This window comes from Atta colombica, unplaced genomic scaffold (genome assembly GCF_001594045.1).
Source record: "Atta colombica isolate Treedump-2 unplaced genomic scaffold, Acol1.0 scaffold164, whole genome shotgun sequence".
NCBI classification, from domain to species: domain Eukaryota; kingdom Metazoa; phylum Arthropoda; class Insecta; order Hymenoptera; family Formicidae; genus Atta; species Atta colombica.
The window spans coordinates 1,576,129-1,588,581 of record NW_017259255.1 but is presented as its reverse complement, the minus strand read 5'-3'; the positions used below and the strand labels follow the sequence as shown (position 1 = coordinate 1,588,581).

Below are 12,453 nucleotides of genomic sequence, written 5' to 3'. Positions count from 1 at the left end.
ATATTATTATATTATCGAGCAGAATATTACATAATTTGATACAATATTTTTAAATCTTGATAAACTATAATATTTTTAGTTATATTGATAATGAAACTCTGTTTTAGTCGGATATCAAATTATATGTGAATCGTTTAAACACTGAGAAATATGTCATACCTTATGAATATAGTCAGTAAGTAATATTATATTCAAATTGTTTATTATATTTTTTTATGTACTGTATATTACTTTATTTATTGTAATGCAATATTTATATACTTTGATAATATTTTTTTAAATTCTATTTCTATAATCTAGTTTTGACTTTTGCACGGTAGAGGACGGACAGTCCCCAGTTGAGAACTTGGGACAGGTTGTTTTTGGAGAACGCATTCGTCCCTCTCCTTATAAGGTAGGTGCAAGCAAAATTCCAAGTCAAATATTCTTTAACAACTTAAATCTAAAAAACAAGAAAAATTAAAATTAATGTTTTACTTATAGCTGGACTTCTTAAAAGATGTCAAGTGTGCTACTGTTTGCACAAAATTGTACACACCAGGTGATGAAAATTCAGAGAAAAAGCTAAAGTTATTAAGGGAAGCAATAGCAGTCAATTATCAACACCATTGGATAGTTGGTAGAGTATCAAATATATCAATTAATTAAAAATAATGAAAAGTATTATAAAATTTCTTTTTAAATATTTTTTATTACAATAATTTTTGAATATTTTATTAGTAATATATAATAGAATGTTATAATTTCAATATTGTAAGTTTAATTTTATAATTTTGTATTTATATAATTTTGTATCAAAAATTGAATGAAGAAAAAATGAATAATTCGATAATTTAATCCTCCATAATCCAGATGGAAAATCAACATAGATCATATGTGGGTATGTTTTACCTCATGCTATACCTCATCATAAATATACTAATTTAATATGATTGGTAACAATACGCTCTCGAGTTGCATGTGAAATCGGCAAAATGTGCACGGTACTTTTTAAGAAGTTATAGAAATTTATCTTGCAGAGGTATGTCACACTCCATCTGTGGAGGGTTAAAAATCTGAAAAATCTAAGTGATGATTTTATAATAAGCAAATATGATCTAAATATGCTGTCAGCGCAAATATATTTTAATACGTAAAGAGTTTATAAGAACAAGAATGTATTAGTATAATTTTGGAGTAAATTTTCAAGTTATATCATAAAATATAAAAATATATTTGTGTTCTAATGACAATAATTAATTGATTTAATTATATAATTGTATTTAGTTTGCTGTTTCTGTTATAATTGATGAACTAGTTAAACTTTTGTGAAAAAATTATTGTTTAAATAATTTACTTGAAAAGTTTCGAATTTTGCAATCACACAACTTTTCAATACTTAAAATAATTTCAACTTGTTAATAATTCTGTTAATGTATTCTGCTTTTATTAGATAATATGCCAGTAACGTGGTGTTATCAGTTAGAAGATGAACGACAATATTGTAGCACTGGCTTCCCCATGGGCTGTTATTCAAAAGAATCCAGATCTCAGCAAGATACTTGTACTATACATGTGAGGATGAATTTTCAAAATTATGAAAATATAAAATTTAATTTATCTAACAATCTCTCTCTTTATATTCCTAGGGTCCGTACAACAAATCAAAAATTTATTATTTATTTAATCACGTGAATCTTACTATAACTTATCACAGTGGTGGTTCAGAGGAATGGGGATCATCCTTTAAGGAAAACGGTGGTCGTATCATATGTAAGTACTAAGAAATCTCTGCTAGTGTTTAATATCTCAAATTAATAAATTATGAATAATATTAAATAATAATTGTACAAATGTGATTTTAATAGCTGTAAAAGTAGTACCTCGCAGTATTAAGCATACTGGCCAAATTGATTGTGAAAGTCAAATACCATTAGAGATACCATCCAATGAGCAGCAATCTGCACAGACGTTTCAAGTAATATATACATATTCTGTTAAATTTGTGGTAAGTAGAATATAATAGAATTTATTATACTTCAATATTTACATAGCCAAGAAGGGGACTTGATTTACATAAATTCCTTATCCACACTCATTCTCACACTAGTACCTAACTCTAAAAAAAAATTTCTTAATTTCTTATTTTCATTTCTTATTCTTATTTATTCTTGTTTTCTATTTATGATGTTACTTTATTTTATTCTATCTCAGCTCTGAATATCACAGTGTATGTTCCTCTATCTTATAATATTTATTATCTACATATCACATATATAGCCTGACCATAGCATATACTATATTACATAAATATACAATACAATAGTACGACTTATAGCTACAACATAAATATGTACTATACATAAATTCCTAATATTATATCAGCATTTCTAACTGTGTCTCATACACTTCTAGACGCAACCTTGTTGCCTAAATATATTACTTCTCGACCTTTACCTCGTTAATTGTCTTTTTCTCCGTTTTTCTTTTCCTGATCTCTTTTTTGTCTCTCTAATTTACCTAAAACTTTACATTTAACTAAATCTAATTCTTTGCTTCAAAATTTCTTCCATATTTCTTCCTTTTCGTAACTCCCTAAATCAATTGTATATTTTTGGACATTCCTCCTTATAGTGTTCCATACTATTCCAATCTATTCCTATTCCGTAAAATATTCCCTGTATTCCTTACCTAACCAATTTGTTTCCTTCCTCCATATTCCCACATCTAAGTCTAACTAAACCTCACACACCTTCGCCCACTTCCAACCTACATAGGTTTTCCTTCCTTAAATAATTGAGATATCTATTCCCCATATCAAACTCTTTGTACTTTTCATTGTATCTTGCAGTCCTCCATTCTACTATCTTTCCACTGTCTTTGTCATCTCTTTTTCTTCTAATTATTTCCTTCTCTAATTTTTCCCTTCATTTCCATCGTCCCATAATTTCTTAGCATTTATACTATATCCTATCCATTCCTATCCATTAATGTAAAACTTTTTTCTTTTTTTTCCATATATGTCCTTCCATTTATTCTCTTCTTTTTCTTTTCAATAACACCGAATTTATCCTCTTCTTTTCAATAAGCCTCCCTCCTTTTTTTTAATCTCCTCTTATGGTATCTCATGGCTCTTATTCCCCAACCTAGTCTTAATTTGTCCATAGCTAATCCCCATTAACTCGGAGTACAAAACTCTATGTTGAATATCCATCTCACATAATCTAATATAATTTTCTTCAGATTTCCTCTTTCTTTCCCTATCCTCAGATCTCTACTCCATACTTCATAACATTTTGTATTAAGTAAAAAAAAAAGTTAAACAGTATCCATCTCCTTATACATCGTTTTGTACAGTCTTTCCCCTAAACTCCATACTTTTTTGGCTATCGCTCTCCCTTTCCTGCTCAATTCTATTATATGATCTTTATAATCATCTTTTCTATTAAAAGTGAAACTTAAATACTTAAAATATTTCCTGAATCTCTCTACTCTCCCATTTCCTTCTTTTTCTTCTCATGCTTATTAAATATTACTATCTTTGTTTTCAGCGCACAGTTCTAATTTTTTACTTTTTAAAAATCTCCTTATCCATCATGTCTAACAATGTAACCTTATTTTTCGCTAACAGCATTACATTTTGCGTTTGCATACGCTAAGTTCTATATGCTTATACTATCTACCGCAACTCCTATATTTCTAATTTTTTTTTATTTTTAACTCTCTGTCAAGGTCCGCAATATACAAATTAAACAGGAGTGGACTCAGGACACAGCCTGCCTAACTCCTTTTCTTGTCTGGAACTTCTCTGTCAAACTTCTGCTTGTTCTGACCGTAATCTCTGTCCTCATAGATATATTCCAATCTCCTTATCAGTTGCTCCTTGATTCTATATCTCCCTAGTAATTCCCAGAGTACATCTCTATTTACTCTATCGAAAGCTGCCTTCAGATCCACAAAGAGAGCATATACTTTTCTCTCCCTACCTTCTGTCTGCTTGCTCTTTTAAATCAGATTCAGTATAAATATGTTATCCATCATCCTACCTTTTTTGAATCCTGTTTGCATCTCCGAAATTATGTTTTTCTTCCCTATCTCTTCTTCCAAATTTAATTTTTAGGATCTCCGATACAAACATTTGTACACAATGATATCCCTCTATTCTAATTTCCTACCAATTCTGTGACTTCTCTCTTATATAATAACACAATAATACTTTGCCTCCAATCTTCAGGCATCTTTCCTTGTCTCCAAACTTGTCCCAATAGTTCTATTATGTCCTTTCATAACATTCCGCATATTTCCACGTTTCCATCGGGATTCTATTTATACCCATTCTTGTTCTTCATCTTCTTTAATGCCCCCTTAATTTTTTCTTCTTTCAACTCCTTTCAACTTCCTGTCCTTCTCTATCTCTTATCTCTTTTCCTCCTTTTCCTGCATCCACCTCAGTATTACTTAGAAAATTCATAAAATGTTGCCTCCATTCATCTGTCTCAATTATTATTTCTCCATATCCTCTTGTTTCTTTTTTTGTTTATAAATTTCCATCTGTTTATAAATTTACATCCTTCTTCAAACATCTCAATTCTGTTTCCTCTTCTCTCTTCTTTTTCAGCTCCTTAAATTTTTTTTTTCTTTCATGTATTCTCTCCTATTTTTCCTAGTCTCCATCTCCTATATTCTCTGTATTTCCCCTTTCTTCCCTACAACTTCTCCCACCAATATCCTTGTGTCCTAGTTCAAATCTTTTGATTTTTACCTTCCTCTTGATCATCACTCTATGCACAATTTCCTTGATTCTCATTTTTCCTCTATTGTTACTCCTTTTTAGCCAGCTAAGATTTTTGTTTTTTTCTTGATATTCTATTATGATCTATTCATTCCATACAATTATCTCCTTTATTCCTTGCTTTTTTTCCTCTTCCTTTGACTTCTGCCTCTCCTCTTCTTCCATGCTAAGCAGCGGCATATGATTCGAGTCCATTCTATTATAAATTCCCTTACGTTTTCTCTTATATCTTCATTTGCAATCACATCAATAACCGTACTACCTCTATAAATACCTACATAAATATATTCCCCTTCCCAATCTCCTTCCATTTAAAATGTACCATCTTTTTCTCTGTGCCCAATCTACCAACTCTTTTTCTATTCCAACTTCTGTTTCCTATCACTTTGTCTTCTCATTTCTATTTCTTCTTCTTCTCACTCAACATTATCTAATTCACCTATTCTTACATTAAAATCCCCACTTATTACTATTATTTCCTCATTTTCCATGTCCCCTAGAATGCTTTCTTTCTTTTCTTCTAAATTTTTCCAGCTCCCCCTGTTGTATACCGATATTATTACAACCTTCTTTTCCTTATAATCGATATTACTCCTTCTTTATTTTTATATATCAAGTTTGATTCCTATGCCCAGTTTTTCTTTACGCCTACTATAAATCCCCCTATAGTCCTGCCTCTTTTCTTTTCTCTATGTGCATAAATACATTCCCATTTATGTGAATTAGGTAACCTCTCCTCAATTTTTTTCCACTCATTTTCTTGCAGCCATATTTCACATAAGCTTACGAACTGGCCTACATAGTTCCAAAAATCTTTATCCTTATTATTTACACCCGCAAAATATTTCCTCCCCTTTTATTTGCTTTCGAATTCCCTTTTTCTCGTGTATCTCCCTTAACTCTTCTCCTTCCACCTTTCCCTTTTCCACACTTCCTTCTTGGTTTAACTTAAATTTTGTTCCTCCTTACCGCTTCCCTAGACTTATTCCTTTCTTTCCTCTCTCTATCCCCATATTTCCTATTATTTTCTTTTTTTTCTCTTCCTCCTCTCTCTCTTTCTATTTCCGTCCAAGTTTTCCAAATCCCCCTTATTTTCACTCTCCCATATTCTATTTTTATATTCTATTTTTATATCCTCCCCTTTGTTTTCTTGTGCTTTCACCCATTTATTTATTCAAATCCATTTTATTTAAATCATTTTTCTTTCATCAAAATTTAAATCATTTTCGAAAAAGATTTTCCCTCCCCTTAATTTATTCTTGTTTTTTATCATCTCCCTTTTCATTTTCTCATTATCCACTTTAATGATCACTACTGGTCCGCTCATCCTCCAGCTGATTACCTCTACATCTATTTTCTCCTTTATAAATTTCTGAGCCCATTCCTTGCCTTTTTCTATATCTTTATTTCCTTTCCAATTAATCCCCTTAATAGCAATATTCTTTTCTCTCGTTCTTTGTCCGCTACCAATTTCCATACTGCTCCTCTCTTCCTTTCTCCCACTTAACTTATCCATGCTTCCTTCTAACTACCTTCCGCTACATGCATTCGCAGTCCTACTGTAGATATTCCCTCCCTTATTATATACACTCCTCTTCCTCTGCCTCTCCTGATATATAACCATATCCTATCCTCCTCTCCATCTCATCTAACTTATCTTTTATCTCTTTTATCTCTACTATTCCTCCCATCTCTCTTTAAGCCTTTTCTATCCACTTCTTCACCTTATTTTCTCTTTCTATTATTTTCTCTTCTATCTCTCTATTCCTCTCCTCCCAAAATCTTTCCTTGACTTTCAGACTTTCCATGAATATTTTTCTTTCCTCCCTTATATTTTCCATAAATTTGTGATAAATATATCTTCATGAGTATACAATAATAAAATAGTTTTAACGATAATTAATAAAATTTAATCATTTATTGTATTTATTATCATACTTATTATTCCAGAAAAATAACACGATTAAATGGTCATCTAGGTGGGATTACATTTTAGAATCGATGCCACATTCGAATATTCAGTGGTTCAGTATTCTTAACTCGTTGATAATTGTTCTATTCCTCTCTGGAATGGTAGCTATGATAATGCTTCGTACTCTGCACAAAGACATCGCACGATATAACCAGGTACCTATATACTTTATTCAGTTGTTACAATTTAATAGCATGTCATTCTTTTTCTGTGGCTGTGTTCCATCCAAATTTAATTAATTGTCAGTATTGAAAATCTCTAGTGCACATAATGTAAACTATAGATTTTCAGTACTAGCAATGAATTTTGAAACACAGTCTATATTATCTACATTTGCTATATCTATTTTCTTTTAAAATGAATGTATAACTGACAAATGTATGAATTGTTATTATCTCCGATAATTTCACGATATTTTAACAACTGAACTACATAATAAAAATAGTCATTTATATTTATATTTATTCAATTACAGCGATGCCAAAATGGCTTTCATTTTTATTAGAAACTTCGTCTATACAAAATTTCAAGATAAAATTTAATAAAATTTTAAGAAGATATTAAGAAGTTCCTGTTAATTAACGTCTTGGAAACTAAAAAATCTAACTTAATCTTAGTTTCAGTAGTCTAAAGGTTTAGGACGCTCGCACGGAATGCAGGAAATCCGGGTTCGGCCGAGGCAATAAGTTTATTATAGTTTTTTAAATTTGGGAAATTTAATTTGGGATTATTAATATTTCAGATTGATTGCGTTGAAAGTTTGACAACCATATCGACATGCAATTATCATTTCTGAAATTAATTCATTTATATGAATATATATAATAGTTCAACATCTTAACATTCAAATTGTAGTGACGCTTCGTATTTAAAGTAATGTATTTAACTTAACCTTAGCTATACACACTTTTTCTATCCTTGATATATTCCTTGGGATCCCTTGGGATTTGTTACTGTAACTTCTGTAAAAATAAACATATTTCAATTAATTTTTTTTAATCAATGAAGAATTGATTAAGAAACAAGCCCATAATGTAAAAGTGGAATTAAGGAGCTTCGAAATATTAGGTGTGGGAAAAAATTCGTGTCGTTTTTTTAATGCCATCTAACGGGAAAAACGCCACGAACTTTTTTCCACACCTAATATATAGGTTCAAAGAAAAAGAAAAGTTTAGGAACACAAAAACATCTCAATTTAGCAAATTGCACTGAGTGTGTATAGTTAGGGTTAAATACTAATCTTTTACTTAAAAAAATGCTTTGAATGATTAATTGAAAAATTAATTCATAAGCGCAAAATTAGGCTTTTGTAAAACAATATATTTCATGAAAAGGTGAAGGTAACCAAATGTTTTCTTCACTTTTACAAAATTATGATATCCGTTTGTCTGTGTTGCGATAACGCAGGCCTACTTCCAGATAGAATCAGGAGAAGATGCACAAGAGGAATTTGGATGGAAATTAGTACACGGCGATGTGTTCCGCCCTCCACGTAAAGGGATGTTGCTTTCAGTTTTGCTAGGATCTGGTATTCAAGTGTTCTTCATGACACTGGTTACACTAGGTAAACTCTCTCTTTCTCTCTCTCTCTCTCTCTCTCTCTCCCCCTCCCTCTTTTCCTATCTCTTCCTTTTCTTCTCTTTACATTTTCTCATCAAATTTATTAGATTAAATTTGAAATTAATACTTATTCAAGATTAATTGAATCTAAACATTAAAAATTATATATATTAAATATTTTTTTTTTTATTTTAAATGATAAGTTATAAATGTCATTTTAAATTTTAATCAATGCTACAGCATTCGCTTGTCTGGGTTTCCTTTCGCCTGCTAATAGAGGTGCATTAATGACTTGTGCAATGGTGTTATACGTTTGTCTGGGAACCACTGCGGGATATGTGGCCGCTCGAATATACAAAAGTTTCGGAGGAGAGAAATGGAAGTCCAACGTGTTACTCACATCTATGCTTAGTCCCGGGTAAGACTCATTATTTTCTTAGAATCTGTTCCTTTAAAAATAAATTAATTTTTACGAATGTCATTTGTGTTTGATGTAAATGTACGATATAAAAATTTATTTCATTTTTTACAGAATTGTATTCAGTTTATTCTTCATAATGAATTTGATATTTTGGATAAATGGAAGTTCGGCCGCAGTACCTTTCAGCACTTTAATCGCGCTTCTGGCACTATGGTTTGGAGTATCCGTACCGTTAACATTTATTGGTGCTTACTTTGGTTTCAAAAAAAGGGTAATTATAAATTAATATTATTTTAGTATAGTATGTATTTGTAAATAATTGAGATAACGCCAGGCTTTGGAGCACCCGGTACGAACAAATCAAATTCCTCGGCAAATACCAGAGCAGAATTTTTACACACAACCAATACCTGGAGTCATCATGGGTGGTGTCTTGCCATTCGGTTGCATATTTATTCAATTATTCTTCATACTTAATTCTCTTTGGTAAGTATTGCATATTAATAAATTCTTATTAATAAATATTCTTACGAGTCATTTTTACTAGGTCAAGCCAAGTATATTACATGTTCGGATTTCTCTTCTTGGTTTTTCTTATACTCGTCATTACGTGTTCCGAAACGACAATTCTGCTCTGTTATTTTCATCTTTGTGCTGAGGTAAATATAGACTTTACAGAAAATCATGCTTGTGTATTTTTTTTGTGTATGTATATATATATATATATATTAAACATCGTTATATCAATAATTTCTTTGTAGGATTATCACTGGTGGTGGCGTAGCTTTCTTACATCTGGCTTTACTGCTGTCTATTTGTTAATCTATTGTATACATTTCTTCGTTACTAAGTTAGAAATTGAAGGTGCCACCTCTACGTTCCTGTATTTTGGATATACGTTTATTATGGTTTACTTATTCTTCCTTTTGACAGGTGAGTATTCGTTATGTGTTTAGCTTAAATTTTTGTTAAATGCCATAGTTACCATTGACATTTAAAAAATAAAATTCATTTTCTTTCAGGTTCTATTGGTTTCTTTGCCTGTTTTTGGTTCGTGCGCAAGATTTATAGTGTTGTGAAGGTTGATTAAATAAAACTAATGATGAGAACAATGCTTGTATGATGAATGTAATATGAGTGAAACAGATCGTAATGAGAATGAGCGATAGTCGATATTGTGTAAACCCGCGTTAAAAAGATAAAGGAGAAAAAATCCATATGATAATAATAAGCAAATAATAGCGCATCTTCGTCGTTATTGTTGAGATACATCGTTGCAAGTATCGTCATAAATAATAAATAGTTTATTTTATTAACGCGAAAAAGGTTTACAGTTTTCGAAGAGTGGATGTCGATATAGTTATTATCTGACATTCTTCGAAAAGTATTTTCTCGGATAAGCGTCTAACATACATAATGCATATTAAACGATGTATGTTTTAGATATCTGCGAAAATTTGCATAAGCATCTTGTTTTATTTTTTCCTTTACTCTCAAAATGCTTCACTTCGCAAAAGCGTTATGTGGCATGCAATCGTGATACGTTTCAGTTTGAATCTTCAATGTGTCACATGAAATCGATTCTGGTCAAATTATTTATTGTTTATTCATTTATTTATTATTGGCATTGAAAAAGGAATTTTTAATAAAATGGAAAATATTAAACGCGTGCATAATGACATAAAAATACAATTCAATTCTAATTGTGAAACGCATGTGTCATCCATATTTTTTAAATTATAAATTAAATACATAAGTAATAAAAATGTACAAATTAAGAAACTAACTTGACAATTGAAAAATTTTATGTCTCTTCTTTTTCTGTCTACCAAATAAATAACAAGCATAATCATAATCGTGACATGTGAACAGTCAAATATGCACATATTCTGTACTCAGATTTTGTAAACTAAACTATCTACAATGTTAGCGTTGATAATATTATTACTGATACAAATAAAACAATCAAATGAGTTTATATGCGCATTTGCAATAAATTTAAACGATTGTATTCTATTTTGCGCGATATTTCACTACTAATTTATTAAATGCAGTTCTATGATTGTACAGCAAATTAAATAACGACAATAACATAGGCAATTATTTATTTTAAGCATAAATGTATTTACTCATCATTGTTCTCAATTTTTCGTCATAAGTGAGTAACAAATTCTCCAATAAGTGTATTATAAAAAGAAAACGATAAATGTACCTATGTATACGCTTACACAAAAGCGTGTTTTCATCATTTTTAGGATTTATTAATAATTTTACATGTCACATCCCACACGAAATATGGGTTATATTTACAGACATGTCTTCACCCTGCCCTAGTCTATATTAATGGTTAACACTGACGCGACGCTTCCTGATGTAGTCGCTATCAAAGTCGAATGGTTGGCAATTGTTGAGCTCGACGTAACCAAAGCAGACCTTGAAAAATATTTAACGCAGAGACAAAGTTTGTCTTTTATCCATCAATGTCCAACAATGTCTTCATAGAAATGCTTTTCTGCGTTTTGGGCGACAGTGTTTTCCATCCAAACTATATATACGATTTCATTCTTCCATTCGATCGTATTTGTGTCAGAGTTCGATTCGTAAAAAAGGAAAACGAAAAAAGAGCGAAGAAATAAACGATATTCTCATGAATGTCAAGTCTATTCCACATTCAATAATGTGTCTCATCTATTTTCTTCAAAGAGGTTCCCACGTTGTAAAGTTATTCCGTGGATGCTGCATTTCAACATGAGAGTGAATTGGTATTATCTGCCATGAATGGTTGACGCAAATACAGAACCACTATCACATCTACAGTATTATTGGCTCTCTGTGGGATAAATAAATGTTGACCTGTAAGAAGTATGGTTTAATTCTGATATTCGAGGAAAGGGAACAAGGAGTTGAAAGGATATTTAATAATCATGCATTAAATATCTGAAATTTAAATAAAAAGAGAGATCAAAGATTAAAGAGACAACATAAAAGACAGAGATGACAACATAAAAGGAAATGCAGAAAAAGAAAATAGATCAAAATATGAACAAATGTCGAAACATAAAGTTTCAGATATTCTTCTGACGATTCCAAAAAAAAAATGTGTCTAATAAACAATATAGATCAATAACAAGAAACAAAATTGTGAATTAAAAAACTGAGTAAAGTGGAATAAAGGAAAATTAAATTCAAGACAAAAAGGGATCAGGAAAAGGGAGGAATACATTTAATGTTGCTGATGATATACGCTGATCTCTATTTTCTCGGAGTGCGTCGACGTCGGTTGTCTCTATTTCTATCGGCACGTCTCATCTCTTCTAATCTGCGCGCGTGTTCCGCCATATGTTGCCGTCGCATCTCTTCCTTCACGACTATCTACAATGTTTCCACATAAAAACATTATTACCAATTCGTTATTTTTTTTTTTGTGTGTGTGTGTGTGTGTGTGTGTGTGTGTGTGTGTGTGTGTGTGTGTGTACACATATATATGGATTGTAAAATAAATAAGTAGATTGGCAATAAATTTATATACACAAGGTGTCCCGAAAGTTTCTTAGAGATATGCTCATTTTTGCTTTGTTTTGAAGAAAATTGCAAAAAAAAACAAAAAATTTTTATTTTTGTGCTTATTTATTCACGTTATCCTCCTCGAAACAAAATAAGTCCCTTAACACTTAAAACACTTAGAATAACGATAGTTTGGAGTTTGGGGTATAATTGCATCTGAAGCTT

At 30.9% G+C, this 12,453-nt stretch overlaps 2 protein-coding genes across 6 annotated transcripts in view; one reads left to right on the top strand and one right to left on the bottom strand.

Moving 5' to 3' along the window:
• LOC108686142 (transmembrane 9 superfamily member 2) overlaps positions 1-10,737 on the top strand; it is an 11,608-nt gene extending 871 nt beyond the window's left edge. The window contains exons 2-15 of one of the 2 annotated variants that reach the window (XM_018191258.1): positions 108-175; positions 301-394; positions 484-619; positions 1,433-1,554; positions 1,629-1,752; positions 1,848-1,987; positions 6,722-6,898; positions 8,163-8,307; positions 8,544-8,721; positions 8,836-8,995; positions 9,059-9,210; positions 9,272-9,383; positions 9,486-9,657; positions 9,747-10,737. In XM_018191258.1, coding sequence (XP_018046747.1) covers positions 108-175; positions 301-394; positions 484-619; positions 1,433-1,554; positions 1,629-1,752; positions 1,848-1,987; positions 6,722-6,898; positions 8,163-8,307; positions 8,544-8,721; positions 8,836-8,995; positions 9,059-9,210; positions 9,272-9,383; positions 9,486-9,657; positions 9,747-9,814 — 1,848 coding nt within the window. In that variant the 3' untranslated portion in view covers positions 9,815-10,737. Of the gene's footprint in view, positions 1-107; positions 176-300; positions 395-483; positions 620-1,432; positions 1,555-1,628; positions 1,753-1,847; positions 1,988-6,721; positions 6,899-8,150; positions 8,308-8,543; positions 8,722-8,835; positions 8,996-9,058; positions 9,211-9,271; positions 9,384-9,485; positions 9,658-9,746 lie in introns of both variants that reach the window. The other variant, XM_018191257.1, reaches the window with a different exon arrangement.
• An 87-nt stretch (positions 10,738-10,824) lies between these two features.
• The window catches only part of LOC108686141 (apoptotic chromatin condensation inducer in the nucleus), a 6,460-nt gene continuing 4,831 nt past the window's right edge, over positions 10,825-12,453 (bottom strand). For 2 of the 4 annotated variants that reach the window (XM_018191252.1, XM_018191256.1), the window contains one exon: positions 10,825-12,096. In XM_018191252.1, coding sequence (XP_018046741.1) covers positions 11,977-12,096 — 120 coding nt within the window. In that variant the 3' untranslated portion in view covers positions 10,825-11,976. The remainder of the gene's footprint in view (positions 12,097-12,453) is intronic. The other 2 variants (XM_018191253.1, XM_018191255.1) reach the window with 2 other exon arrangements.